This window comes from Thermobia domestica, chromosome 5 (genome assembly GCF_964235325.1).
Source record: "Thermobia domestica chromosome 5, izTheDome1.hap1.1, whole genome shotgun sequence".
In the NCBI taxonomy this organism is placed as follows: Eukaryota; Metazoa; Arthropoda; class Insecta; order Zygentoma; family Lepismatidae; genus Thermobia; species Thermobia domestica.
In genome coordinates, this window is record NC_137458.1 from 16,299,606 (window position 1) to 16,323,501 (window position 23,896).

The 23,896-nt window shown below is 37.4% G+C and overlaps 2 protein-coding genes across 2 annotated transcripts in view; one reads left to right on the forward strand and one right to left on the reverse strand.

The window, feature by feature from the left end:
- Positions 1 to 6,359, forward strand: part of LOC145685744 (ATP-binding cassette sub-family C member 10) — a 91,827-nt gene extending 85,468 nt beyond the window's left edge. Inside the window, exons 20-22 of the mRNA XM_081758240.1 lie at positions 504 to 747; positions 2,802 to 2,941; positions 5,641 to 6,359. Of these exons, the coding sequence (XP_081614366.1) occupies positions 504 to 747; positions 2,802 to 2,941; positions 5,641 to 5,749 (493 nt within the window). The 3' untranslated portion in view covers positions 5,750 to 6,359. The remainder of the gene's footprint in view (positions 1 to 503; positions 748 to 2,801; positions 2,942 to 5,640) is intronic.
- Positions 6,360 to 6,813: 454 nt separating this feature from the next.
- On the reverse strand, positions 6,814 to 22,330 carry LOC145685745 (EF-hand calcium-binding domain-containing protein 11-like). The gene is made up of 4 exons (XM_081758241.1): positions 22,139 to 22,330; positions 19,970 to 20,065; positions 8,864 to 9,005; positions 6,814 to 7,270 (listed from the first exon to the last, which is right to left on the reverse strand). The coding sequence occupies exons 1-4, from the start codon at positions 22,208 to 22,210 to the stop codon at positions 7,104 to 7,106; spliced, it is 477 nt and encodes a 158-aa protein (XP_081614367.1). The 5' UTR covers positions 22,211 to 22,330; the 3' UTR covers positions 6,814 to 7,103.
- Positions 22,331 to 23,896: the final 1,566 nt, after the last annotated feature.

The following is a 23,896-nucleotide window of genomic DNA, read 5'->3' on the forward strand; positions in this document are numbered from 1 at the left end:
AATAATTTTCTTTGACGAGGCAATATGCACAAGATGTTACCGCAGTCACATTCTGGAGTCATTCCTAGGTCAGTTCGCTAAACGATCATTCGATGAAGGTTAATTCCAACAGGACTGACCGATCCTGCTCACAGACCTGAACCATGGTGTGCTAAGTTTGTTAATCTCACTTCCGTGAATTTTTCTCTCTTTGAGCGCTGCGCTGAAGAGAGGGATTTGAGAGAACAGTCCGCACACTAGAGAACCTGAAGACTGCAATTACTCAACACATATCAGATCACTCCTAGCTCTATCGTCAGGAATGTGTTCCATACTATGCACAATCCTTTCATTTCATTTCATGCTTTAAACAAAGTGCAATATCGTTAAGAACAACTTCGTTTTAATTATAACTTACACTTTTTCCACTGCACAATAACTTTCGGACACCTTGTACAAGATAAGTCAAGTGTATATTATGTTTGTACTTAAAGAAGTTGTAATTTATTGTATTAATTTTGTAGGTCACGTATCGCTATCATTCCGCAAGACCCATTTTTATTCTCAGGATCAGTTCGGGAGAACTTGGATCCCCTTAGTCAATATGCAGATGCTGAACTGTGGGGTGCTTTACAGCGATGCCATCTAGCCGCCACCGTTAGACGAAATGGTGGCCTGAACGCAGAAGTTGGTGAGAGGGGTCAGCTCTTGTCCATTGGACAACGCCAACTTCTGTGTTTAGCACGAGCTGTGCTTCACAATGCAAAGGTAAATAGGTTGTGTAGTGTTAATTTCTGCTTACATATTGAAATTGGTTTATTGAAGTTGGCCCTGTCTCTGTAATTCAAGAATCACGAAAATCGTCAGTAGACCTCTGTAACGCATTTCTGTGATGATCTTTAAAAAAGTAAGGTTTAATAATCCTGGAAGCCGGAGCACCGCACCAAATCGTGACCTTTGCAATATGGAGTGGTTTTCCGTTTAGTTCCTGTGAATTCACATTACTCCAGTATCACATGTTTTCTTTGTTGACATGGCCTGTCAGTTCAAAGTGTGCCTTTTCCGACATAATCATATTGGAAAGAATGCCCTTATTTTCGTCCAATAGGTTGATAAAATCTGTACTGAATTGTTTCCGGAAAGTATAGTCGCACTCGGATAACTGATGGTTCACCTGCATTTTGTACGGATGATAACTTAAAATCGCCGTGGAGAATGCGGCGCAAATTTCTGTCTAACCTATGTAAAACTGCAGCATGCTTGTTTACTGAACGCCTAGGACTCCTATCAATAGCATTCTATACCCTCTCAATGTTTTCTGGTGTCCGCACTGTCCTCAGCTATCCCGGTGGCTTCTTATTCGTGCCGCAGCACGAAACGGACACTTGGTGCAGCACGAAACAGCTTAATCCACCTCTGAATGGTGTGTTGAGTTGAGTTGATTTTAGTTTAGCGTCCCGTTCAGCAGCGAGGCTATACCACATAAGCTCCCGCCGGGAATCGAACCCGGGTCTCCCACGCCAAAGGCGCGTACGCTAACCGCTTAGCCACGAAGGAGCTCTCTCTGAATGGTGTGCCGTTCTGTTACTGTTTCATGTCTCCCAATGTTGCTGTCGAAACTTTCGTTGCGTAGCTGCTACACAATCATCACTTTTGAAAACCGATTCAATCAAAAGCGCGATGCGTCTTGGTCCAACGCTCCGTTGTAACTAAAATGGCATCCTTCTTGCTACACTCTACCCTGCTCGGTTTTATGCTCAGTTCGCGGCCATGCGAGCTACCAACTGTTGAAAGTGTAGATTGTTTGTGCCGGACCCTTTAGAACGTAACATTGATTTAAGTTAACTTCAAAGTTACTAATCTTCATGTTTTCAGTAGTAGCAAAACGATTAACTAAACATTTCGGATAACGATCCGCTTATCTTTCATCAGTACATCAAGGCTTATTCAAACATGTGGAGAGGTGAGTCACATTATATCTTCCGTCAATTTCATGTGGAATTCCGTAACTAGGCAAATCTTAACAACGACCAGCAGTTACACAAAGTATTTACATGCACAGGCCATCTATTTTTAAATGTCTGTAACCTACTGACAAAATTTTTAGAATATAGATCGTAAAGAAAAGAAATTAACATTGACATACGCGAGTGCTTAATAGAAAACGCATTGATCTGCCACCTCTGAAAGTTAGGACGAATTAAATCATGTTACGTGATTTTTAAAGCATAAAATTGCGTGCATGCTCAAATCCGACAAAGATCGGATATGGGAGCATACATGTTACTAATGCAAAATAGTAAGTTTGAGTATAATTAAAATAATCATTTTATACTTATGATTAAATGTATTTCGACTTCAACCTGTCAGAAGACTGGAAGAGGAGTGGGGAATAATTCCTTTTCCACACAAACACATCCGGGTAGCTACATATACAGTAAAGAAAGAAAAAAAAATGATAAAAACAGTTCCCTGAAGTTACCACTTCACTATGTTATTTTAATACTCTTTTACCCATATCAGATGTTTCTAGTAATTGACTGTGATTATTTGTTTTGGTTTTTAACCAAAGCTTTACGTGGACTTCCCAGTGAAGTGCAAAGCTTATGGCAGGTTAACATTACTAAAGGGCAAAGAGGCAAATTCACTCCAACTTTAATAAAAATGTTTCAGATTAACTCATTAAAAAAAAGAACTCAGTTTACTTAAACAAGGCATGTTTTCTTTGAAATTACTCTGTTGGGATTGAGATTAAGTAAGGGTGAGGTAATGAAAATTTCCAAGTTAAAAATATATATATTTGTACTTGTTTTCCGCTACAGATTTTGTGCATAGATGAAGCAACAGCGAACGTCGACCAGGAGACTGATCGACACATCCAACGTACAATTCGTTCGTCATTCCGACAAAGTACTGTATTAACAATTGCTCATAGGATTCAAACTGTCATGGATTCTGACAGGTAAGTTCCATCGTTCCTTATACTTACATAAGTAACAACAAATAAAGTTTATTTGTTGGGTATTGATGAAAAAATATTTTAATCATAAGTTCTATTATACTATGCATTTGACGTGAGAAATGTGAAGTTGACATATAAACACTATTATATAAAGCATTTCGGTAGAATCACAAAATGCATTCAAAATATGTCATGTGTTTCGAGACTTGACTTAGTAAACAGGAATAATACTTCTCTTTATTTTATCTTATCTTTATTTTAATTTTTTCTAACTTTATTTTTTCTTGGTGCTTAACACTTCTTCCTCTGAAGTATACACTCATATCCAAAATGATTGTCACATATCTATAACTGTCTTCTTGTAAGAATATAATTTGATAATGATTTTGCGGATACTTTTAATACTGATACTATGTGTATAATCGGGAAATGTATATTTGTGGTAGATTTCATAGGTAAAGAATTATAAATACGAAAATTAGAATGAGTAAAACAAAATATTGCTAAATGGACAAGAAAGTCTTATTTTCGTTTTAATGTTCTTATTTACTCCTCTTTTAACATGAAATTTTTCACATACATGTCTTTGCCGAGTATACACATACTAACATTATAAGAAATACGGTTTGAATTCCCTATTAAATTATATTCCTACAACAACATACTTATAGACATGCGACAATAATTTTGGACATGAGTATACATACCGAGTGGCCCTGCGTGCGATTCCCATGAGGACACTCAGTCGAAAAAGTGTAAAAAGCTTTTTCAGACCATCCATCTTGATCGAGGTTTTCCTGGGTTTTTCCTTATTCACACTAGGTAAATGCTGGGATGGTATCTAACATAATAGCTTAGGCTGCTTCCTCTCCTATTCCCCGGGTAGTGTGATCGCCGAGGGACGTCTCCCCTCATAGTGATGGGTTAAGAACGTGGCCATAGATGCCGAAAACCCAGAAATCCTAACCCTGATCCTGACCAAGTGTACATACTTTTCCACACGATTGTACAACTTACTGGATTCCTGATTACAAACTAGTATCCAAATTAAACTCATAAGAGTCCCAGTTGAGCTGGGGTCTGACTTTTAGGAATTAGTAATAATAATTCTGTAGGTCTGTGTCTCACGTAGCCTCGGTTCTGAAAGTAATGCTAAACTTGAAATCATCCAACCAATAATAATAAAATATATTTTGTAATCTAGTGTAGGTGGCTCACAGGAGTTACTTTTTCTCTGCAAGAAGTTGTTAAATAATGATAACCTTGTGATTAAGAACATTGTCTTGCAATAAGAGCAACTTGCACTAGTTTCTTGAGGTCAGTCTTCATCATCACGCCCTTGCTAATTCCAACATCTTTAGCAATCATCTAGAATGATTGGGAAAGATTTTCAACAAGTTTTTGTGGAACTTTTTCATTGCTATAGTCATTAAGACTAGTTTACGGTTAGTCATACTTGGAGTGGTCCATCGCGCCTTTTAGATCTTCGCAAAATTGACAATGCCAGATAAAATCCTTGGTTTGAATCATAGCTTTCTCTCCATATGCAATGTACAGCATTCCACATATTTCGAAGACTGTTCTTCGTTCAAACTCTTACCACCACTGTTCTGGTTTTAAATCTATGACGTACCGTACTGTAAGACACCAAAAGAACGGGGAGCAAGTATAACTAATATTCCTGAAGTACAAGTTTAGTGCAAATGACGAAACAGACTAAGGTCTGAGGCCTGCCAGAGTTAAAGCTTTTCCTTTTCAGGACAGGAATAAAACTAATATTCTTGCAAACCCTATTTGGTACACACTACTGATAGTGGTGCTGTTAAATTTCAAATAATCGATTCTTCTTATATTCGAACAAGAAATGGTGCGTATTTACTGTACGGATCTACCTAAGTACATATTTGTAAAGTCTACGGGACAAATTGTAATAATATTTTAATAGACCAGTGTGTAAATAATGCAAATCTTTTTTCACCTGTGACATGCGTATCTACGTAGACATACTTTAATGTAAGTCTAAACTGTTAAGAACGAATTCTCCCATAAGGCAAGGCCACGGTGTCTCAGTGGTAGAGCGTTCACCTTTGGTGCATGGGGCCCCTGGTTCGATCCCAAGTCGCGTCACATGGGCTTTGTTATGGACAAACACCGTGTTCGTGGATTTTCCCGGGATTCTCCCGTTTCCTCCCACTTTATTCATTCCACTATTGCATTCATTTCTCATCATCACTATCTCCTTTAGCCTAGGCGGCATAATCGTGGACGTAAAACGGAAATATTTAATTTCATTTTTCTAACACCCACGCAACTTTTGGTATGAGATCATATGAAGGGTAAGGGGAAAAAAAAGAAGGAATGTCACAAAACTGCATTTTCGAAAAAACGCTTTTAAATATTGAAAACGGCGTACAAAATGAACAAGGTTGAATTACACAAACGATTACTTAATAAAGTTACAAGGCTATTGTCCATTCGTTATTGTACGCATTGAAATAGTACCAAGAGTCACCAACAGATAGGCTAAAGCACTCGTTGAAGCACACACATGGACATTCCTTGTTTTTTCCCCTTACCCTTCATATGGATTACATCTGTTATCCTAGTGATATGCCTTTGAATAAGATTTACGGTTATCTTGTTCGCACACTAAATAAATGCTATGATTACTGAAAAAAAAATGTTCTTTTTTTCCCTAGGGTTCTAGTCATGGGTGATGGAGAGGTGTTAGAGTTCGAATCTCCGGACGTATTACTACAAGATAAAGATTCGTACTTCTTTAGGCTCGCTAGCCAGGACTTTCAGTAATTAAAAGATGCTTTCAGTACCTGTTTGAGGAGTAGACACTGAGCAATATCTAAGTTCTAAGAGAAGCTTAACAAAGAAAAGTATTTTTCCAATGATAGTGCACTTCAGTTAAGACTTCATATGAGTCTGTGATTTATATATGTACATACCAAGTGTGCCAAAAGTCATTTTAGAGCTAATAACTTCTGAATTAAATGCCCAAATGACGTCAGAAAAAGTTCTAGAGATTGTAATTATGAACTAATAGGCCAAATGACTATAAGAAAAAGAAAAAAAAGTTTGTTGTTTTAAAAGATTCGAAGTTTTTTAATTTAAGTAATTTGGACACTTAATTCTTAAGAAGTTATCACGCCGTAGTAATTTTTGGTACACTCTGTATGTAAAATGTTAGTGATGTGTGTTTAGATGGATTTCATACTTTTGTATAAACAAAGAGAGCTTTACCTATTTTCGCTGTTATAGTGTCATATGTATGGATATTGTTTGTGTGATGAATCGTATGTATATGTTGTTTGTATGAAATCCGATTTTTTCTATATATGTGTATGAATCAGTTAATTTTTCCTTGTATTTGTTAAGACTGCATAAATGTCCATCTGAACTGTAAAAATGTTTGTTTAATTTGTACATTTGACTTTTATATTTTATTGGTACTTCCTTTCAAATACGTAAAGTAACCGGAAGCATGCTTGGGACTGGACTTTCCATGAAAACATCTAGCATCAGAATAATATTTTATTTCCACACAATTGACACAGAATTTAATATATTTTTGAGTTAAGGCTAGTATCAATATGTTAAAATGCTAGAAAAGTTTGTATGTTTGTGGACGTTTATATGTTCAATCTTTTCGACAATGAAATCTCGAAAACCACAAACTTATACTTTTTGTCTTATTTTGGTGTCAGGAATCACCTCCCAAACGTTGTCGGTGTTGTTTTGAAACACCCTGTATATATATGAAAGAAGTCCTGAAGTCTATACTAGAAGTCCGATTTTCTTTTATATTACCAAAGACATAAGTACCTATGTCAGTTCATGCACCATGGCTTGCATTCATAGCACTAGCCAACAAAATTGCACGCGTGACCCCTCATGTCTTAGAAGTGACGTGTTTTCACAGTTTTTAGATTTTTAATCAATTTGATCAGGTACAAAATTTGTTACCTTAAAATCTTTGTTCAGAGACTGTTGACACACCTTATGTATCCGACAAAAAATAAATAAAAAATACGTACTCCTATATTTACAACCATAATAATAATAAAACAAAATTCACATTTTTTAAATTATTAAATGTATGATTTCTATTTATTCTTCGTTTTTTCTGAAAAGAGTATAATATAATGAGCAACTATAGATGTTGATGCATAATTAATTGATAAAATTCTCGGAAGCTAATTTTCCCGTCGCCATCTTCATCTGCAGCGTGGAATAATTCGTTGACTGTAGATTTCCAGGAATGCTTAAAAACTGCGTTCTGGGCATTCACCAAGTCTCTCAACACCAAGAATCCTTTCTCTAAAATAAGAATTAAAAGTTATTAATTTCTAGTATCTAAAATTAACTAATTTAAAGACGTAAAATTGATTGGCGGAAAAATCAGCAAAAACTGATGATCTCTACAATAACAAGGTAATTTTTCATGGATATATGCATCTAAAATCATGATGGACATCTTGGCGTAGGGAAGAGGGGCCGCCCCCCCAAAAAGGTCCGACAGTGTACTTTGGTACTTTGATGTTTGTATTTTTTTATATATATATTTTTATGTTTATATATATTTTTGTTTGTAATTTTTTTATATGTACCTATAACAGCACTAGCCCCCCTTCCCCCCAAACACACATCCTGGCTACGCTACTGATGGACATGAATATTGTGCGTGCCATCACCGGCAGATTCTTGCCAAGAATTTAGGAAATTCTATTCTGTACGGTAAAAATTACTCTTTTCGATGTCGTCCATAAGTTGCAGTATTCTTTATACCTCTCATCTACTGTATCTCCGAATCAGTCAGTAAGACTTTTTTCCAAATAACGTAAAACAGTTTCCTTTTCTTTAAGATACACTGACCAGCCCGAACGTTATGACTATCTAGTATGTACAGCTTTGGCTCGCAGGATAGCAACAATGCGATTTGGCGTGGAAGCAATTGAGACCTTGGTAGGTGGCTGGAGACATGGCACCGCATCTGCACACCAAGTCACTTAATTACTGTAAATTCTACGAACGGTGTCTATTAGCTCGGATCTGATATTCAATGATGTCCTAAAGGTGTCTGTTCAATTGGGTTAATATCGGGTGAGCTTGGGGGCCATCGAAGCGAGTAAAATTCACCACTGCAGCACAATGTTAGCTTTCGGTCCTACGCTCACGATGCATCAACAACCAAGAGATGAAATACGCAATGCAGGGTTCTTTGTTTCGATGGATTAGAACTAGTCAGAGAGAGTCTTCGGATGAAACAAGGCCTCTGAAGGCCAAGGGCGCCCATCAGGGGGAGCAAGGAGGGGCGTTCGCCCCCCTAGAGGAAATTGTACTTCAGAATATCGAAAATCCAATAGAATTTTTACATTAGTTACAGCAAAATTTGAAACTATTTTTGAAACGTCGCTTATACTTGCCCCTCCTTCCTGGAAACCACAACATGGGCGATCTTGCTGAAGGCTAGATATTGTAACTTGAACTCACCTTTGTCTTTTAAAAACTGTGACTGTTAGGGATACGCAGGAGACAAAATTTGTGGCTGTCTCGTCTCGAAAGTTTGCTGTAAAAGTGATTTCGACTCGAAAAATATATATTTTTTGGAAGAGCCGTGTCTCGACTCAAATTTTGTCAGGAAAATTCTGTCTCTACTCGTCTCGTGCGCATCCCTAGTGACTGTTCTAAAATAAAAAAGAAATATACTGTTCCAAGGTCCCCTATCCCTGTAAATAATGGGCGCAATACATTAACTGTGATCTATGATATGTTTTAAAATGACATGGCATATATGCTTACATTATCTGGAAACAGATTTTTTAAAAAACTGAAAGCAACGTTTTGTTTTAATACAATATAGTCTAATATAGTCAAGTAATTTTAAATGCTTATCATCTGACCGATACTTACTGTCTGTATCCATTGCTTGAAATATGTTTCTGATTATTTGTTCATTACCAATGGCCTCCAACTTCTTCAAAGCGATCAGCTGGAAATCCTCGAAGCTTAATTTTTTCTCATATTGATCACGGAATATTTCATAGCATTCCCACTGTAAGGAAAGAAATATAAGTATTATCTCAGATTGCACATTGTTTTCTTAAAAGTTAATCTGCTTGTTTACATTGTTACGTTGTATAATGTGGGTTTAGTGATAGGCGAGGTTGATTTTTAGTTTGATGTCCCAGACTTGTGCCCTTTGGGCAAAAGACAACGAATGATTAATGAAAGTGGATGATTGTGACATTAAGTTTTTGTGCTTTCCCACCGGGATTGAACCCAGGACCACGTGCACCAAATGCACTAATGACTCGACAAAGGGGGAAGCGAGGGTAAACGCATGATTTGAGTTTTGCGTCCCTTTCAACAGCGAGGCTATATGGGACGTGGACTTACAGCGTAACGTGGGATCCAAACAACATAGCCTCCCGCCGGTAATCGAAGCTGGGTTTCTTGCGCCAAAGGCGCGTATGTGAACCACATAGTCACGACAGAGCTGCCATACCACCGCTGTACGTTCCAGCTATACCACCGTTATTCCCAAAATATTTTTTTTACCAAGTGGAAAGAACTTTTTTCGCTGACTGTACAAATACACAGAAATAATATAACAAGAAAATATGAAAGAGAAGAAGATAAATCTTAAAAACGGAGAAGAAAATGCGTAGTGGCGTACAATTTTGGTGGTACTAATTACTGGTAATCTATCTCATAAAAGTAATTTAATTTCCTTTTAAATAGAGAAATAATTTGTGAGTTTTAAATTGCATTAGGGATTGAATAAAATAGCCGTATAGTACCTACTGTAAAAGATTTCGAATAAAAATTAGTTTTTATGCGATCGAATTTTTTAAAGACTCACGGAAACGTGTCTGTATCGAGTGAAAGGTTCTTAAGAACTGGAATTGATGATACAAATACTCACAAGGAAGGGTCACGCAGTGGCTCCGCTGAGATCCGAACGAGACAATTGTGTTTGCATTTGATATGTTATAACTAGATGAATCCCAAAGCTATACGTGCCACCGGGCGGAATATCGTGAGTTACAACATATTTTGTAATGTAAGAACTACAAAAAATTACCTGGCAGAATAGTTTGAACCGAGTCATTTGTTCGGAAACGGTTGGGTAAGTGGAAAACTCGGACAATACATATCCTATCATTTCCAAGGACACACTTCTTCGGATAAAAAAAAAAAAAAAAAAAAAAAAAAAAAAAATGCCCCAAGGTCCTCACAGGATCCCAGACGGGATCCAACTCAAAATTTTCAAATGGCATGGGGGTTAAGTAGCACATAGTTTGAAAGCTGTTGTAAAATTAAAGAAAACGCAGCAACTCGACCCTCTACGACAACCCTGTGCAAAATGGCGGAGGGTCAAAATGTAAACAAAAACTTCATTGAAAAGTCCATGGTCACCCCTATAAATCTTAAATGGTGAGACAAATGTAAAAACAGGAAAGGAAGTGTGGCATTATTTTCAAAATACAACGATTTAAGTGAAAACGTCTTGTCCCAGGGTCCCCACATGGTCCCAGGTGGGGTCCAACTAAAAAGTTTCAAACGGCAAGAGAGAGAGCACATCGTTTGAAAGCTCTTGTTAAGTGAAAGAAGATGGAGGACATCTCGACTTTCTATGACAACCCTGTCCAAAATTGCGGCGGGTCAAAATGTAAACAAAATTTAATTGAAAATCTATGGCCACCTTGAATCCAAGATGGTTGCGTACAACCTATATCGAAAGGATAAGCATACCAAACTGCTGAAGCTAGGAAAACCAAATTTGTACATAGAAAACACATTTATGCGATATGGTCATATCTACTAGGTAGAGGGTATTATCGGTCTCTCTAAAACCTAATGCAATGAAGAAATGGGCACTTACTCTACACATTTTCAACCAAATAGAAAATGACATGGAAGATATAAGAGTGAACTGCGACTCACAAAAGATTATAATGCATCACAAAGAGGAATCTCCAGCATGAATTATTCTGGATAAGAATGATTGAGAATAAATACATTTAAAGCTTGCACAGTTTATAGATCCTCTACAACCAAAACAACAACCCATCATAAATTATAAATATAGTATCTGGAGTAACCTCATCAAAATACATTAATGTGAATAATGCTGTTGCAATTGGAGAAACTCACATGAGAGGTTTTACTCTGCAGTTGATGAAGTATTCCTTTATGATTGTGCTCTATTGTGGATAGTTGCATAGCTAGCAAATGGAACAGTTAGAGATTATGTTGTTAAATTTTCTGAGTATCTGGAGAAGCATCTTAGGCACTCAAGAGTTTGTCTCATATTTGATCGATATGTCGAAGGCAGCATTAAAAGCATGGCGAGGTCCAAAAGAGCGCTAGAGAAAGGGTCCAGAAAGTATCGCCTCAATTTGATGGCACAACTCCCACCCCAACATGTTGTTTTGCAAGTGTACAAAAATATAAAGTTCGACTCATAGACAAAATATGCAAATATGTAGTACAGTGGCCATTCTCTGAGAAGAACTTGCAAACACTTACCGTACCATAATTAGTCAACAAGCAATGCCTCTTGAAATTTAGAACAGTGTTGTGATCGAACGAATTGACCTCCGAACAGAACATGAAGATGCTGATGTACTAATTGTTCAGTATTGTGAAGAGAGTATTAGATTGCAACTGTGAAAACTTAAAAGTGATTTGTGATGATACAGTTTTTTTTTTTATTTTTTATTTTTTTTTTTTACTACTACTTCATTTTTATAATCTTTATAGTTTGAAAGCAAATGTTGTTATGGAATCGACAAGACCGAACAGGATGGTAATAGACATAGAAGCAACAGTTATGAAACATAAGGACATAGTTGACTAGCTGTTAGCAGCTCACGTTCTCTCAAGATGTGATAGTGTAGAAAACATTTACGGAATTGATAAAGGTAAAATAGTTAAGAAGCTTCAAGAAGGCAGAGTTACTCCTTTTAGGACTTCTACATGTTAATATAGATTCTATTATCAGTGAGGCAACACGGTTTATAAGCAGGGGCGTCATTTAGGGGGGGGCAGGGAGGGGCAATTGCCCCCCTGAGTTTGAGGTTTATATAGATTTTATCAAAACGCGAAATTTTACTTATATCAAGGGGTCTTTCCCCCCCCCCCCCAAGCAAAAATCTGAAATGACGCTCCTGTTTATAGGATCATGCTATGTAAAAGAAACTTTTGATACAATGACAGACGTAAGGTTTCGCTTTTGGAGTGCTGTTTCCGGAGAGCATAAAGCAATACTTGCTCCACTTCTTAAAACATTGCCACCAACAACTGAAGCCTTTGCAAAACATGTGAAACGAGCATACCTTGAATGTGCAATATGGAGATCTGTAGTGGAACCAACTGGTCCTACTCTTGATCCTTTACAATATGGATGGTGTTATGATAGCTCAACAAAGGCTCTCGTAGCAGCAAAGATGCCTACAGGAACAGAAGTTGCTCCGCCACAACTTCTATAAATGATTAAATGCGGATGTAGAAGTCCTGTGTGCTCATACAAGTGTAACTTCGCATATTCTAACCTAAGGTGTACTGGTTTTTGTAGCTGTCTTGGTGAAGTAAACTGTCAAAATCCTGCAACGCGACTCAAGAACTTAATAACTGAAGAACCAGACGAAGATTTCGCCGATGAAGATGATCCCGACGACGAAAACTCTGACTATGAATGACTGAATACCCAATACGAAAGCAATCAGCTTATCAGTTTGCGAAATTTCAACACGGCTGGAGCAAAGTTGACTGGAAAATAACTCATTTTATAAAGATTTCTTAACTGTTTTATTCAGAATCTAATACAGTGAAACCTCCCTTAACGGACACCTCTATAATACGTACACAATTTTTGTCCCGGCAAAATTATATGTTCCCTTATGGAACAAAACCCTCCCTTTTACAGACACTCTCAGATACGGACGCGGACAGTCCTTTTTCCCCCCAGACGTTTCAATAACTTCTTCATAACGGACAGGAATTATTCTCAATTATGCGATATATTATTCCTCACAAGTATATCTATCATGAAGTCTAGACCTGGTGAACCATCAAACAGAACAGCTTCAAGCTGAATTTAAAATTATTCTTTTTTTCTGCCCGCAATGAACTGCTTTCTTGTGGAAATCCTAGAAAACCTTCAATACGCGATAACACTCATGTAGCGTCAGTCGTATGGCCGAGAATTCTATGCGAACAATCTTCCCTTCCCTAACAAATTTAGTCCTTTTGCCTCTGGGCCTTCCATTTTTCCCGACAATTTCATAGATAACAAAACAAACATTGTTTTACAATAACTTTTTCAACAAGCAATGTTTCCTCTCTTACTTTTTTTTTTGGGGGGGGGAAGCAACATTTTTCTTTTACTTATGATACTGGAACAAGTCTGGTTGGAGTTTTCCCGGCTTCCTTTTTCAATTTCTCTAAGAAAGTATTCTTTGTGATTGGGGCTGGATCAATAAAAATATGCAGTCCCATATGCCTTTTCATTCATTCCGCCAACGAAGATACCGCGCCAGTACACAAACACACACACACACACGTTTCTTCCGCAACCGTACTGAGTATTCTCAGAGGACACTTGCTAATGTGTTTTATTATCCTTGTAGAGGAAAAAGTATGCATTTTTCACTAAACAAAAGAGTTTAGCTGATTACTTGGTTCCTAACGCATCTTTTCAGAAGGTTCTGAGATTTTGAAATAAATGAGAAACGTTTACAGGGTGATGACATGTACTTAAGAAAATTAACATACCCGCATTATCTTTTGCAGTACCGGTATACGAATATATTAAAACATCCCCCAGTAATAATATTATTTAACAGAAATGAATTTCTCCTTTATCCCTCCCAGTAATTCAAGTACGTTCTAAATAGAGTATTGCATACCGTTGTGAGATTAAATTTCTATAACCTCTCTGTAACGGACACCTCTCAATAACGGACAAAAATTCATGTCCCATTGGTGTCCGTTATTCAGAGGTTTCACTGTATATTGGAGAATTACTGTATGCAGAAGTTTCTGTTTTTCTTCAAAAACAAGTTAACAATGAAAGCACCGTTTTTTTTTGTTTTTTTTGTTTTTTTTTCATTATGATGTAAAGTACTAACAGAATAGCACTAAATCCCAGTAATTCTACAAATAGGTTTTTTTTTTTTTTTTTTTTTTTTTACTGATATTAATATTGAATGGAACTTAAGTACTACATCATCAATGAGAATGTGCTATTTTTTTTTTATAAATTAGGTTAACTTTCCTTCATCTTCCTTCCTATTTAAGGTAAGATTACGAAGTAGCAGTGTTGCTAACTGTTACTCACTCTAACTGACGAAAACTACTCTATAGACGAAATATACTTACGTAACTGACAAAAAAATCAACCTATTTTATGAAAGGGATAGAACTTTCTTATTGGTAAAGTAGCTCTTAATTTATACTCAAAATTAATATTGAGTTCAGTTTATATGTAATAATTAGTATGTGAACGTTACTTAAAAAGGGCAGAGCAGCCGCAAAACTTATCTGGATACTCTACATATTTTGATTTTTGTGTCAGAAATAAACCAAATGTACTAGAAAATTTTGACAATATCCTATTTAGCATGTACCTTGGATTATGCTTCAACTTTTCAAAACTCGATTTTTTTTTTTTACAAGATTTTAGGTTGGAAACACTGTTTACTTCTTATATCAGGATGATAATATGATATAAAACTCTAATTAGTCAATCTTAACGTACGTGCAAAAAATCACTGCAATTGCCTGAGTAGTAAGTGAATTATAATAGCATGTATGACATTTTCATAAAAATGATGCGCAAGTCGCCATATTGAAAAAAGTCGCGTAAATCAAAATGCCCAACAATGCCGAGCCGGCACCTTCCGAATTTCGATTCTATGGACTTTGAACTATCAGAAACAGGGGGAAAAAACATTGAGCATACCTCCACGCAAGGTATGGCCCAAATTTGGACAATTTCTGCTAGACTATTAGTATTTGATTTCCAAATAATATGTGAGTAGCATGCTTAACACATCATAATAAGATTTAGTCTTATCATAATAACTGCAAATCACAATGTTTTTGGAATTATATCGGGATGTGCATATGTGTAGAATGAATCAACAGTCTGTTGCTTTAGAATAAAATATTTAATTATGACAACAGTCAAGCTATTGTCTCGAGTATTATAGTCGGACATTTTACAAATCTCTTAAATCGATGGAACCAAAATTTAACTTTTCGAGCTCTTTTGGTTGCAAAGGTTTTTACAATATCCTCAAAAGACAGCTTTGAAGCTAACTTACGCTCTATGGATATGATCCTAAGGTGAGTCGCTGTTGTCCTGTTAAGTTTCTGAGGTATTTTTTTATGATCTTTAGTTTGCTAAAACTCCTGTCCCTTGTCTTATAGTGAAAATAAATATTTGCCCAATTTTGCGCCCCCTCAATCCGGCGCCCGGGGCACAAGCTTCGATTGCCCCACCCCCTTAGTTACGTCATTGATTACAGTACCGGCTAGAATTAAGATTATGGTGAGTTAGATTACCCATTCACAATGATTTGGCCCGAGTTCTCCATTCATGGGGGCCGAGGGGGCCCGGGCCCCCTAAAGCTCATGTGGGCTCCCCTTATTGTATTTAAGAATATACAATATTTGGCATAATTTGAAAGCAATTTGTCTTAAAATCCTCATATATGCCTCCTGCATCTAATTGCCCTCCTCCCAAATTTACAGAGAAATCTGCGCCCTTGTCTCCATTGTCGTGTTGTATCTTTCTAATCCAGTAAATACACCTGATTGTCTCCATCTGTTACGAACCCGTGCTTACAAAGACACAATTGTGATTTTATTGATATTTTCTTTCCTGATCATCTTACTTTACTTTCTTCGATGTAAAATCTGTTGTATCGATATTATTTGGTCCGACTTCCAGTTATTACCATTTCTTGAAATGAAATCATACTTAAATAACTGAAACCCCTAACCAGCAATTCAAAAACAGTCTTTCGTTGATCTTCAGTTGTTGATGTCATATTGAGAGCTCTGTGTATCGTCCCAATGCAGTTAGCTTAGTGCAAGTAGCTGCTAGTACTCGTAATGGTTCCTCAGAGCTATAGAACATAACGAGAAAATATTCAGGAATAGTGATGTATTTAAAAACATTAACGCATACTAAAGCAGTGGCGTTCACAGGGAGGGGTAGGAGTTTTACACCTCCTTGAGCAAGATTTTATGGAAAAATAAAATATTTACTATATTAATGTATATACACAAAAGTTACGCGTGTCCTGAAAGCAGGGGCGGATCCAGGACGGACTTTGGGGGGGGGCGGTGGGTTGTACCTTTAAGAGCTCCAAACTCTGGGATGGGTTTTATTTATATATAAAATAAGAAAGTTTCCTCTTCCGGGGGGCAATCGCCCTTCCCCCTTGCATCCGCCCCTGCCTGAAAGAATATAAAATCGAGTGTTTGAATCCTACCTTGATGAAATTCTCATATATTTGCTTTTGTGTTGAAGAATGATATGAAATTACTGAAATTTCTTTGATATTATAAGGTCAGAGAGTTTATTTTGAAGGTACAACTTTCATGCGGTATCATTCGTACGTCACTATCTTTCTGCCCATTAGACTTTAGATTTTCTAGATGATGGAATTCTTCTCCCACATTGCACTGTATCCCTTATATTATCCTGACTTAGCAACAATAATGTTTTAATCATCTAAGTCATTTCCAGAATATTGAAAAGTAGAAAAATTTTTGAAATATTAATATTAATGAAACCCATTTTCGTGAAGAAATTAAATGTCGATTAAAAGCAGGAATTCGTATTATTATTCAGTTCAAAATCTCTCGTCGTCGCGAATTCTGTCGAGGAATTTGAAGTTAAAATATATAAAACGATAATTATACCTGTTGTTCTGTGTGGTTGCGAAACATGGTCGCTTATTCTGAGGAAAGAATGTAGACTGAAAATGTTTGAGACCAAGATTTTGGAATGAATAATCGGACCCAAGAGGAACGGAAATGCGGAATGGCTGAAATTTCATAATGAGGAACTGCATAATTTATACCGTTCACCAAATATTGTTAGGGTTATCAAGTTTAGGAGGTTCTGATGAATAGGTCATGTAGCCAGAATGGAAGAAAGTAGGAACGCTGTCAAAGTTTTCACTGGAAGTCCAATCAGAAAACGACCATCAGGAAGGCCTAGGAGCAGATGGGAGGACACTAATATTAAGATAAATCTCGCAGAAATAGGAATACAAAGTAGAAGCTGGATCCAATTGGGTAAGGATATAAGCCAGTGGAGAACTTTTGAGAATATGGCATTGAACTTCCGGGTTCTATAGCCCGTAGAGTTGGTTAGTTAGGAAAATGAAATGAAATCTTTGAGTTTTACGTCCTATGGTTATGCCGTGTGAGCTAAAGGAGACGGTGATGAGAAATGAATGAAATGTTGGAATGAAGAAAGCGGGAGAACCCCGACAAAACCCACACGCACGGTGTTTGTCCACCGAAAGGCTCACTTGACGCGAGCTGGGATCGAACCAGGGACCCCATGCACTAGAGTTGAATGCTTTATCACTGTGCCACGGCGGCCGCTGTTGAAAAGTAGAGATGCTGCTGAAATTCACTTCTGGATCTTTATTGCATCAAGGGTCACATTTTCTCAGGGACGGAACAAGAGTTATGTGAATGGTTCGTCAAAAAGATTGCGCTGCAGATGTAGACTATTGGGCATAAAGCAGGTATACTTTATCCTTGTAAAAGTCATAGTAATGTGCAGTATGAAAAAGGTTATTTATTTTCTAAACGGCGTGCCAAACATTTTGGCATTTGAAGGTGGCGCTCCAAGTTCCCTTTAAATGCTGCTAGCAAATGAGAGACCAGCGGTATTGCCACGTTTATTTTGTACACATCCACGTCTATCCCCTGCCACCTGTTTGCGCTGTAGTTTGTCTGCTTAGCCAAGCCATAGCCACACTCCTTTACCACTTGGCAACGTCACGTCAGAGCTTGCGTTTTATTCGTTTAGCTGAAATGCCAAGATGTTTGTCACAGGCTTTAATAACTTTGTGTATGAGAATAATCTATTTTAAATAATAGTAGTCAGACTTTTCAAAATAATAATTTGCAGGGAAATGCCTGTCTGTGGACCGACGATTCAGAAACAGTATACTATACTATATTGTAAAGATCTGCTTATGCACCTGTTAATGGAGCGTAAGTAGAACAAATTAGTCCGGAATCCGGAATTACAATTTTCTTCTACTACCAGATTTTAGTACAAAATTCTACTACAATACAAAAATATATACAAATTTTCTAATGTTTGGGTAAAGTAGATGTCCCTTTGACGTGGCGGTCTCAGGAGAGACTCCCCAGTAAGTGGGCTACATGAGGACGAGTAGGACTCTCAATGCTTCACTGCAAGCTAAGCAGGTGTTGCGATAAGGAATCTCCCAGTGCATCACTGCAAGCAGAGAGAGAGAGAGAGAGAGGGAGAGAGAGAGAGAGAATGTTTCCGCAAGGCTCCACTGCAAGCCAGGAGGGAATGAAATGAAATGAAATTATTGAGTTTTACGTCCCATGGTTATGCCGGTTAGGCTAAAGGAGGAGGTGATGATGAGAGATGAGTGAAATGATGGAATGAAGAAAGTGGGAGGAAACGGGAGAACCCCGAGAAAACCCACGCACACGGTGTTTGTCCAGCACAAAGTTCACTTGGCGGGAGCAGGGTTTGAACCCGTGACCCCAAGCACCAGAGTTGAACGTTCTACCATTGAGCCACCGCGGCCCCCACAAGCCAGGAGGGAAGGAAAGCCAGAAGCTCCATTACAAGCTAGAGGCTTTAGGGCTTATGCAGAGTCGTTCTGACGCGTGATTAGTGCCGTTCTAAAGAATTCGACTAACATTTGTTTCCTTCAGTAATCAGCCTTTAGTATAACGATAATCACACGTCAAAACGACTCTGCATAAGGCCCTTTGGGTTTAGGTGAGGTACTTCCACCTCCAAGGCTCCACTGCAAACCAAGAAAGAGGATCTAATCAGTCGAAATTCATGGCTATTATTAAATTCTCCTCGGTTATGTAGGTGCTCCAGGTGATGCGGTGGCGCTGTTGTCTCTGTTGTCTGCAGCCATAGTACTCCGTAGTAAGACGCACGTGGTTGATGTGCGTAAATAGAATCACATGTCAGGGTATTACAGTAGGTATACAAGATTTTTAACACCCATTTTGACATTCATATACTCCCCAGTTGGGTATTATTTAAATACAAGATAGCTATACTTATTTTTGTATGCATATATTAATATAGTAAATGTTTTATATATGTTTGCGTACGCCACTGATACAGGGTTATTATGAATGTCGAGATTTCAGTATTGTTTTGTAGGCAGAATATGAAATGTGAAACATGTATAACTAGAGTGATAGTTCCGAATTTGATCGCTGGGAGTCAGGTTTTGCAATATGGCAACAAACGACAAGGAAAGCGTATTTTGTCTGCTTAAATTTCGTGGAAGTAAAGCAACTAACGAGAATTGCCTAGTTCCATATGCTCATCCAATGACTGTTTCCCAATTGAACAAGGTCATTAACAACTCCATAGTGACACCAAAGGGTGACGGCGCACCACCCTATGGAGGCATTACAGCATATTCGAACCAGTGTTTACTATGGATGGATCGAGCGTGTAACTGAAAACGATTACAAATTATTATCTTGCCCAGCCCCTCTCCTGTCATCTCATGCGACTTTTTTTGTTTGCTTGTTTGTTTCTTCCTGGCTTGCTCGTTCTCCAGTCCTAATCATACGCCTTTCTATTCTAAATGTGTTAACATTGTGCATGCGTAAATATTTGTGCAAGTTGTCCTATAAATCAAAAATAACTTATTCTTCTGTTGTTTCATATGCTCTATCTGCAACAAGTGTTGAAAAACCCGACAATCACTTACAATAGCCCTTTATAGCTTCCATTACCTTTCCTGGTTTAAATCCTAGAAGAGCTGTAATGGCCACTTTATAATCCGTTCGGCTAAGCCATCCTTTTCTTTCCCGGTCAGCAAACTGAAAGACCTGAAACGGAAGAAACGTATTAAGACTTGTAATAAAACTAATCACACATCCATTCGAAATATGGCCATGCATTGAAAGTACTCGTTGAATTATCTCATGTTCTAGAGCAATGTAATTGATCTCGAGCAAAATTTACTATTTATTCAAGAACGCTACGTGTACAGGATGGGCACAAAGTTCAGTTATGCCTTGATAAATGCTAATGTAGGTTTTCCCGTTACCACTTTATAAATGCACATGAAACAAGACTTAGGCCCACACACATATCGACCTATCCCCGTGCAAGAATTATCGGACGCTGACACGGATCGGAGAGTGGGGGCATGTGTGGCATTCCTTCAGATGTTCGACACGATACCAAAACGCGACAAAGTGACCTTTACCGATGAGTGTGCGATTTACAAGAGTTCTCGCGCACGCAATGTGATCTTTTGATCCAAGGACGATCCACATTTTTATGAAAAGTTGAAACAGAATCTCCCGCATGTAATGATATGGGCAGGCGTGGAAGGCAGACACGTCTTGGGCCGTTCTTTTTCCACGGTATTGTGAATCACCAGCGATACCTGGACATGTTGCAGAACTTGTTTGTTCCTCTCTTGGAGAAGCACGGAATCAAAGAGACATGTTGGTTTCAGCATGATGGGGCACCTGCTCAATATGCCCTCGCCATACACGAGTATCTTACGGAACTCTTTCTTGGGCGCTGGATTGGTCGTGGTAGTCCGGGTCTGCCGGACTACTTGTCTGGCCACCACAAAGCTCAGACCTCACCACTTGTGATAGTGCGCTGTATGGGTTCATAAAGGGCATTGTTGAAAAAAAATTACAATACCACTGCCAAACTGACAGAAGCTGTGAAACAAGCTTAAGTTAAAGCTGCAATGCTCTACAAACTGTCACACAGAACCTGGCGACATATTATCCTTTGTCATAAGAATGACGGTCGACAGACTTCTCGAAAGCATTGTCGTTCAGGCATTTATTCCGAAGTTGGGCGTCCAATACTTTTCGAGCAAAATCTTCATAAAAACTATTAAAATTCATAATTTTTCAATTCCTACGTTGTTAACTGACTTTAGGGTTCCTTTCGTTACATCGTGAAGTAAGGGAGAGGTTAGGTTAGGTTAGGTGAGGTTACATTTGGTTTGCATATACAACAGAGGTTCCCTTGAACGTCCGAACAAAGTTTGCTATTTAATTCACACATTATTGCCGATCGAGCGTTAGCGAGTGAAGGCGGGTTAGAGCCCCGCAGGGCACGTTGTTTTCAGTCCTCATTGAACTCTAATTAATATAGTTTTCTTTCACTTACCTTAGTACTTCGGTTTGTACTGAGAACAATCACTTTCTCCACGTTTCTTCGCTGTCACCTCCTTTGCATACTTCCCAAAATTTGTTCTTAGATTCATTAATTCATGCTCTTCACATAGTTTTAGAAGATTTTGCTCGTTATCAACGTATTGCTTCACGAAATTTAACACAGTCACTTCACATCCTGTGCATCGTTTTCGTATATTGGCCGCCATGTTGATAATATAAATGCTCGTTACTTTCCCACAATGCAACTATTCTGTTACCTTGCGCCAAGTAGTTCCCTCCGCTCGCCGAATAGTCCCATGTTTGTAACCGTTTATATATAACAAATAAAGATATTTTTCGAGATCCTGATATATTATCAAGCACACAAACGATCAAATTATTCATATCTTCCCTGTAAATTTTAAAAATTTTGCTGGAAACGGACGCCCAACTTTGGAACTTAACCCGTGGTTCATGTCATTTACTTCTTTCCATATAGTTATTTACGTACATTTAGTGGTTTATGTTACGTATTTTCAGGGACAACGGGGCTTTGTGGCCAACGTGTAGATATTATCCTACTGTATTCTACGCTGTTCTGTGCTGTGCTAGCCTACCCTACTCTGCGCTACGGTATCTACCAGGGTTTCTAAAGCAAATTATTGATTTAACAAATGCTTCCTGAAACAAAGGTAGTTTTAGATAAAAAGGAATTACATTTATATTGTCAAATATTTGAGAATCGCTAATCCAACTTTCATTTTTACTTGCCTGCTTTATATACTTCCTTGTAATCAAGTTTGCTTGTAAATGATTGGCTTTTGTAGAAAACGAGTAATTCATTTTTAGACTTTGGCAAACTAAGAGTAAACAATTTAATTGACGTTACTTTTTAAATACATAATATACTTTTTGTCCATAGATTTTACTTTCTTTCTTTCTTTCTTAACATCAACTGAGGATCTTTATCTTTAGATGCAGACCTAGGTTCCAACTTCTTACAGTATATTATTGAGTTTTTTTTTTTTTTTTTTAATAAGATTGTAATTTTAAAGTAAATAATTGATGAAAATCATAGATGATGATGAGTGCTGGCGGGTAAATCTCGGAAATGAAATTTCATTTTTGTTTATCACCTCAATTGAGGTTTAAAATCTTCAGCGGTTCAGACCTAGTCACCCATGTCACTACGTGATGTTACTAACAATCGTTTTGTATCATAGTAAATTGAATGTAAAATTAATCCAAATGATGAAAGATGGCAAATGAATCTCGGTCCCCTCAATTTCATTTTAGCCTCTTTTGGAGATCAACTTTATTAGGGGCGGATGTTGATTCTTGTCACCTACGTTCTTATTTTGTTAGATATCCAATTTTACGTTTCTTGTTTCCTTAATAATGATCGAATGTACTATATATATTATTTAGTTATAATATTTCTTTGGTATTATACGGGTCAAAAACCAAGTGTTTATAAGAGATGTATGAATAATTCATTTCTTCTTGTTTAAATAAATCACATTTAAAAATAATGTCTATAGCAGTAGTTCTCAACCTTTTTCAAGTCTGGCGCTTCCTTAGGTGAATCTGATTGTCCTGATCGCCTCCCGCCATCTTAAGGGTCTTGACAACAGCGAAATTAAACTACCGCTAATTTTAGAGGTTTTTTTTTTTTTTTTTTTTTGTAATATCTTCAAAACAAATAAAAATATTCGAAAAGCAGAAACGTAGTGAAGTAGACAGTACTATTTGGCATGTGATACCGTTATCACAACTCATCTATCTGCTTTCGATTTGCAACTGTAGATAGATTTAGCATTTTTTGCGGGTTCTTTAAATAGCTACATACCAAAAGCAGATAGGTGAATTGTGGTAAAGGTATCACATGCAAAATCGTATTGTCTAGTGCACTACGTTTCTGCTTTTCGAACATTTTTACTTGTTTTAAAGATACTACAGAAAAACTCTAAAATTAGCGTTAGTTTAATTTCGCTGCAGTGAAAACCCTTAATCCAATCCACTCATGCACGAAGTTGAATAAGACTTAGATAAAGTAGTGTTAAGAATTAGAAAAAGGTTTTCAATTCTTAAAATCAGCCTAGAAGTTTCTATACTATTGTTTGTAAAGAAAGGAAAAGGAAAGAAAGAAAATCTAAACTGTTGATAATTTGTAATGGCTTTCGTCCAACAATATGAAAAGATCATGAAACTTCTAACATCCCCTAAATAGTCTATTGTCCCTTTTTTGTTCCTTCGCACTCTTTGGAAAAGAGAACGCCCCCTGGAGGGCATTAACGCCCATGTTTGGGAACCATTGGTCTATAGTACCAATTTCTTTATCCCACCAGCAGAGATTCTGTATTATTATTATTATTATTATTATTATTATTATTATTATTATTTTATTTAAATTGCTAAGGATTAATGTTGTGTTGAAAGTACAGTAAGTGTATGATATGAGGTAGTTTTAGATCGGACCATGTTTGAATTGTATTCCAAGGTTTCTCCTACTTGTATTACTGTAATTTG

What these genes read in the sequence shown, in the direction of transcription:
- LOC145685745 (XM_081758241.1), bottom strand. Translation starts at nt 22,210, where the DNA reads ATGAATTACTCGTTTTCTACAAAAGCCAATCATTTACAAGCAAACTTG. An exon ending in CAAGGAAGTATATAAAGCAG is followed by an intron (nt 20,066 to 22,138) that starts GCAAGTAAAAAT and finishes CTTCCGTTTCAG; the next exon opens with GTCTTTCAGTTTGCTGACCG. An exon ending in TCAAGCAATGGATACAGACA is followed by an intron (nt 7,271 to 8,863) that starts GTAAGTATCGGT and finishes TTCTTATTTTAG; the next exon opens with AGAAAGGATTCTTGGTGTTG.